The 6,591-nt window shown below is 52.7% G+C and overlaps 2 protein-coding genes across 2 annotated transcripts; both read left to right on the top strand.

Annotated features, from left to right (window-relative positions):
• Positions 1 to 760: 760 nt before the first annotated feature.
• On the top strand, positions 761 to 2,642 carry FOXG_13519 (uncharacterized protein; the record flags this gene model as incomplete). Its single annotated transcript, XM_018393500.1, has 3 exons — positions 761 to 889; positions 945 to 982; positions 1,031 to 2,642. 3 exons carry the CDS (start codon positions 761 to 763, stop codon positions 2,640 to 2,642), a joined length of 1,779 nt encoding a protein of 592 aa, XP_018252778.1.
• A 255-nt stretch (positions 2,643 to 2,897) lies between these two features.
• Positions 2,898 to 5,406, top strand: FOXG_13518 (uncharacterized protein; the record flags this gene model as incomplete). The annotated part of the gene is made up of 2 exons (XM_018393499.1): positions 2,898 to 4,016; positions 4,063 to 5,406. The coding sequence occupies 2 exons, from the start codon at positions 2,898 to 2,900 to the stop codon at positions 5,404 to 5,406; spliced, it is 2,463 nt and encodes an 820-aa protein (XP_018252777.1).
• Between the last annotated feature and the right edge of the window lie 1,185 nt (positions 5,407 to 6,591).

Here is a 6,591-nt window from a genome sequence, read left to right as displayed (position 1 = left end):
CAAGAACCAGATTCGCGTGGCTCTGCAAGGGGCAAGACTCGTTCTGGGTTAAGAATGGAAAGGATCATCCTGGAATGTAAAGGGACCTGCGTCTTTCCCGGCCTGTGGCGCCGCGGGTAGGCCCGTTTTGCATGCTGCTATTGGAATGGTGTCCTCTGTCTCGGTTCAGCTCTCCGATCTAGACCGTGCCTCTCAAGACAGACAGGGCACTTGAGTCACTAGAGAGGCAGAGAGGACATCGATTTACCATTTCCTTGGTTATTTCGATCTAGGAGAATTATTTCGACAATTGATTCAGATGGTAATTGATTGCAACGGGAATAGCAATTCTCTGCCTTGATTTTCTATCTCCATATCATGTCACTACCAGTATCAATTAGCTACCGTTTCCAGTCCCTCTGCCAAGAGGCCCGGTCTCCTGGTACAGTCATCACTCACAATTCCATATGCGGAAAGCTGAAAATAGAAATTGAGTTCACGCAACAGTACCTTTCTAGCCCTGGTCCCTGGAAGGGTCTTCTTGTGGCTAGAATGAGGCTGGAATAGCACATTGAGTTTATACTGAATATCTCGACTAAACAAACTTTCGACCCAGACGGATTAGGAAACAGGCGAACTTGAAGATATCGGCCAAGATGGAAAGCAACAGTTATTATAAAAAACCCTCATAGATCAGACCAGAAATGGATTTATTCTCATCAACAATCTCAGTCTACTACACCCATCAAAGTAGTATATTCTTTACATTGTCTTTTTCGCAATGCATTTCATCAAGGCTGTTGTCTGGGGTATATCCCTTGCTGCTGTCAACGCGGCTGCTGTGCCTGCAGATGGATCTGGTGTTACTACCTGCGAGTACTCCGGCGGCGACCGAGCCTGCGAAGCTCATGTGAGTACAATGGGGTATCTGATCTGGTATCAGTATGGGCTAACGATTTCTACAGTGCATTGAGAAGGGCAAAACCTTTGTATCTTGTGCACCGTTAGTATTCAGTTGAGTCAGCTTTGAGATGTAGCTAATATTAGATAGTGAGTGCACGTGTTCCGGTCGCTTGGGCAATCCTCTGAGACGCCTTCTCAAGAGGAAGACTACATCATCTGCCAAGCCTACCACTTCGAAGCCCGCTACTACCTCCAAGAAGCCCACCACCACTTCCAAGCCTGCTACTACATCTAAGAAGCCCACTACCACGTCTAAGCCTGCTACTACATCTAAGAAGCCTACAACTACCTCCAAGCCTGTTACCACTTCCAAGAAGCCCACTACTACTTCGAAGCCTGCCACTACGTCTAAGCCTGCCACCACATCCAAGAAGCCAACGACCACGTCTAAGCCTGCTACAACCTCAAAGCCCGCTACCACTTCCAAGCCCGCTACTACTTCCAAGCCCGCTACTACTTCCAAGCCCGCTACTACTTCCAAGCCCGCTACCACTTCCAAGCCCGCTACCACTTCCAAGCCCGCTACCACTTCCAAGCCCGCTACCACTTCCAAGCCTGCTACCACTTCCAAGCCCGCTACCACTTCCAAGCCTGCTACCACTTCCAAGCCCGCTACCACCTCGAAGCCTGCCACTACCTCGAAGCCTCCCACCACGACTTCAAAGCCCGCTACAACCTCCAAGCCTACTACAACTTCCAAGGCTGCGACAACAACCTCCAAGGCTTCATCGAGCTCATCCTCCTTCAGTACCAGCTCCAAGGCTTCTACTTCTACTAGTGCCCCTGCTTCCACTAGCAAGGCTTCTACCTCCACCAGTGCTGCCGCTTCTACAAGCAAGGCTTCAACCAGCACAAGCTCAGCTGCAGCTTCTACTAGCTCTTCTGCTTCTACCTCTGCTGCTGCTTCCACCTCGTCCTCCGCTGCTGTCTCATCTTCTTCTGCTGCTGCCTCATCCAGTGCTGCATCCAGCCAGGCCACTGGTGCCCCTGCTGGCGGTGTCACAGCCTCCACTTCCGATGACGACGAGTCTACTACTAGTACTCTTGCCAGCGAGTCCTCCAGTGCTGCAGCTTCTTCAAGCACTGCTGTGACTTCTGATGAGTCTGACAACGAGTCTACCAGCTCCGAAGTCGGTGGCAGCACATCTGCTGACCAGACCTCCTCTGAGGCTACTAGCAGTGCTGCTGCAAGCTCCACTAGCGAGGCTGATGACGAGACTACCACTGTCGTATCCTCTGCTTCTGCTGATCAGTCTTCTTCCTCTGCCGCTGTTGATGATGAGACCACTACCTCTTCTGCGGCTGCTGGTACTACTACCACTGAGGCCGATGAGGAGAGCACTACCTCCGCTGCTGACGAAGAGACTACCACCTCTGTTGCTGATGCTACTACTACTAATGTCGACGAAGACACTACCACCTCTGTTGCTGATGAGGAGACTACCACCTCTGTTGCTGATGAGGAGACTACCACCTCCGCTGCTGACGAAGAGACTACCACCTCTGCTGCTGATGAGGAGACCACTACCTCTGCCGCTGGTGGTGCCACTACTACTGATGTCGACGAGGAGACATCCACTTCTGCCGATGTCACTACCTCAGAAGAAGTTGATGAGTCTACCACTACCGCTGCCGCCGCCTCTACCACTGGCGAGGCGGATGAGACCACCACATCTGTTGCTGACGAAGACTACTACTAATGTCGACGAAGACACTAACACCTCTGCTGCTGACGAAGACACTACCACCTCTGCTGCTGATGAGGAGACCACTACCTCTGCCGCTGATGAGGAGACCACTACCTCTGCCGCTGGTGCTACTACTACTAATGTCGACGAAGACACTACCACCTCTGCTGCTGACGAAGACACTACCACCTCCGCTGCTGATGAGGAGACCACTACCTCTGCCGCTGCTGACGAAGACTCCCCTCGCCGCTGGTGCTACTACTACTAATGTCGACGAAGACACTACCACCTCTGCTGCTGACGAAGACACTACCACCTCCGCTGCTGATGAGGAGACCACTACCTCTGCCGCTGCTGACGAAGACACTACCCACCTCTGCTGCTGATGAGGAGACTACCACCTCTTCTGCTGTCGAAGAAACCACTACTTCTGATGCCGATGAGGAGACCAGCACTTCAGCTGCTGCTGTCGGTACCACCACTTCGGACGCTGATGAGGAAACTTCAACCTCCGCTGCCGATGCTACCACTTCTGATGCTGATGAAGAGACATCTACTTCCGCTGCTGGAGCTGGTACTACCACCTCTGAGGCTGATGAGGAGACTAGCACCTCCCCTGCTGCTTCCACTACTGACGTCGATGAGGAGACCTCTACTTCTGCTGCCGCTGCTAGCACTACTGATGAGGTTGATGAGACTACCACTTCTGCTGCTGACGACGAGACCACTACTTCCGCTGCCGGTGCTTCTACCACTGATGTCGATGAGGAAACTAGCACTTCGGCTGCTGCAGGCACCACCACTTCTGAGGCTGACGAAGAGACCACTTCAGCTGGCGCTGGTACTTCCACCTCAGTTGCTGATAACGAGACCTCTAGCGCTACTACTCTTGTCACCCTGACCCGCACTACCAGCACCGCCGATGAGGAGTCATCCACAGCTACCTCAGAAGATCTCACTGGTGCCCCTGCTGGAATCTCTACCACTTCTTCTGCCGCCGATGAGGAGTCATCCACAGCTACCTCAGAAGATCTCACTGGTGCCCCTGCTGGAATCTCTACCACTTCTTCTGCCGCTGATGAGGAGACATCTACCTCCGTCGCTGATGAGACCACTAGCCAGGCTGCTAGCAGCACCTCTGTTGATGAGGAGTCTACGAGCCAGGCTGCTTCATCCACTGCCGATGCTACTACTTCTTCTTCTGCTGCTGATGAGGAGTCTTCTACTCAGGTTGCCTCCACCAGCTCTGCTGATGAGAGCACTAGCCAAGCGGCTTCCTCCACATCAGTCGCTGATGAGGAGACTACCTCCAGCCAGGCTGCCTCTTCTACTGCCGCTGCTGATGATGAGACTACGAGCCAAGCTGCTGCCACAACTTCTTCATCTGTTGATGAATCCACCAGCCAGGCCGCTTCATCCACTTCTGTTGCAGATGAAAGAGACTACCTCTGCTGCCGCTTCTACCTCTTCTTCTGCTGCCGATGAGTCTACCAGCGAGGCCGCCTCTAGCACGTCTGTTGCTGAGTCTAGCACTTCTGTTGAGGAGTCCACCTCTGCTTCTGCCACCACCTCTGAAGCCGAGTCTACCTCCGCTGCTGTCACTACCTCATCCTCTGTCGACGAGTCTTCCAGCCAGCCCGTCAGCACCAGTTCTGCTGCTGCTGATGAGACGACTAGCTCCGCTGCCGCCTCTACCTCATCCGATGCTGAGACGTCTTCTTCTGCTGATGAGTCTACCTCTGTTGCTGCCTCCACCTCATCCTCTGCTGAGGAGTCCTCAAGCCAAGCTGCTTCTAGCACCTCTGCCGACGATGAGACTACTACTTCTCAGGCTACTACACTATCGACTGCTGTCCGAACCGATAGTACATCAGCTGATGAGACATCTTCTTCCGCCGTCGAGTCTAGCAGCTCTGCCGCCGCCTCCACTTCGGCTGATGAGACCTCCAGCTCTGCCGCCGAGACTTCTTCAGCTGCTGCCGAAACCTCCAGCTCTGCTGCCGAGACTTCTTCTTCCGCTGCTGCTGAAACATCTAGCTCTGCCGCCGAGACTTCTTCAGCTGCTGCCGAAACCTCTAGCTCTGCTGCTGAGACCTCTTCCTCTGCAGCTGAAACTTCTTCTTCTGCTGATGCTACATCTACTTCAGCAGCTGAGACTTCCTCCTCTGCTGCTGAGACCTCATCTTCAGCTGCTGCTGAAAACTCTTCTTCTGCCGCCGAAACCTCTAGCTCTGCTGCTGAGACCTCTTCCTCCGCAGCTGAAACTTCTTCTTCTGCCGCCGAGACTTCTTCAGCTGCTGCCGAAACCTCTAGCTCTGCTGCTGAGACCTCTTCCTCTGCAGCTGAAACTTCTTCTTCTGCTGCTGAGACCTCATCTTCAGCTGCTGCTGAAACCTCTTCTTCTGCCGCCGAGACTTCTTCAGCTGCTGCCGAAACCTCTAGCTCTGCTGCTGAGACCTCTTCCTCCGCAGCTGAAACTTCTTCTTCTGCCGCTGAGACCTCATCTTCAGCTGCTGAGACCTCATCTTCAGCTGCTGAGACCTCTTCCTCTGCTGATGCTACATCTACTTCAGCAGCTGAGACTTCCTCCTCTGCTGCCGAAACCTCTTCTGCAGCTGAGACTACCTCTGCCTCGAGCACTTCAGAAGCTGATGCCACATCAACCTCTGCTGATGAGACCACCAGTCAGCCCACGACCCTGTCCACAGTGGTGCGAACCGAGTCGGAGTCCTCAACATCTGAGGCTGCTACCACCACTACTTCGGGTGGTCAGTAGATCTAGACGATGGGGTCTGAGATGCGATGTCTTGACGCGATTGCGCATTGCGATAGCGACGGGTCTATAGAGGGACCAACCTAATACACATGATAATCTACTATTAGAGACTGTGATATAGTTTAGATTAGCTTGAATCTCATTACTGTTTCATCCTTCATTTGCTTGGCTCAATTTGCGACTGTGAGCTTGTGCACCTTCTTGTTTCCGCGTCTTGGCTATGTTTACGTGAGCTAACCGAGGAGAGGCAAGGTTCAGGCATGACTAGTGACTGTCGATCTCGTGCTTCCACCAATCAAGAGCTTGGAAAGCGACGCGTTTTGAATTCCTCTCCTTCATTCCAGCTTCACTAGCATCGGACATAACGACTTGCTAGCAAATGGTACGATTCGGCATAGTCAAAGTCTTCTCAGGTAGTATGGCAAAATTTGTACCTTTAGTCTATTCATTATAAATTTGAATTAAGAGCCTCTCTTAATTCGAAAACAAAAAAGAGCGTGCCTTCTCCTTTGCGACCCACCGTAGCGGTCACATCAAGTGGCATACCCTGGACCTAAATCTCAGACAGTAAGTAAGGTTGGAAATCAACTCTCCCCTGTAAAAATTCTTTCTTGGCACGCACTGTTAGTGCCGTGTTAGGAGCGGGATTTTCTGCAGGCCACGCGACCACACAAAACTGCGGGGATGCTATCGGCTCCCTAACAGCAGTTTTCAGAGAAGGAATTTTGGAGAGTTCGCCTTCTCTGACAACACCTTTGTCGGATCTAATGGCGGCACCTCAGAACCAGAACGCCTTAGATATCGGAGGACGATGCCCATGGCATCGGTAGCGACATCCTCCCGATCAACGACGCCGATTGCGATGGGTTTTTCTCCTTTGAAGGCAAGCCGCACCGTCGGCCTCTGATTCCTTCCCGAGGTTTTTCCCTGCCGCCGCGACAGTCGACTACGAGCTACAACTTGGTTACTGGAGATTGTGGACTGCGTCGGCAGATGTAGTGATGCGCGAGAGAATTCTGGTCGGTGGAAAAAGTTCGACAATAGATTGCCCCCGAACCCGCTGACGGGTGACGGGCTTGAGAAATACAGCACCTTTTGTGCCATTGGTATGCTGGATGGTGAAGGAAGCGGGGTTTCCCTGTACCTAGCTAGCTCAGCACGTCTTTTGCTCCAGTAGGAGATCTG

The sequence above is a fragment of the Fusarium oxysporum genome, chromosome 12, assembly GCF_000149955.1.
Source record: "Fusarium oxysporum f. sp. lycopersici 4287 chromosome 12, whole genome shotgun sequence".
NCBI lineage: Eukaryota > Fungi > Ascomycota > Sordariomycetes > Hypocreales > Nectriaceae > Fusarium > Fusarium oxysporum.
This window is presented reverse-complemented; position numbering and strand designations above follow the sequence as displayed.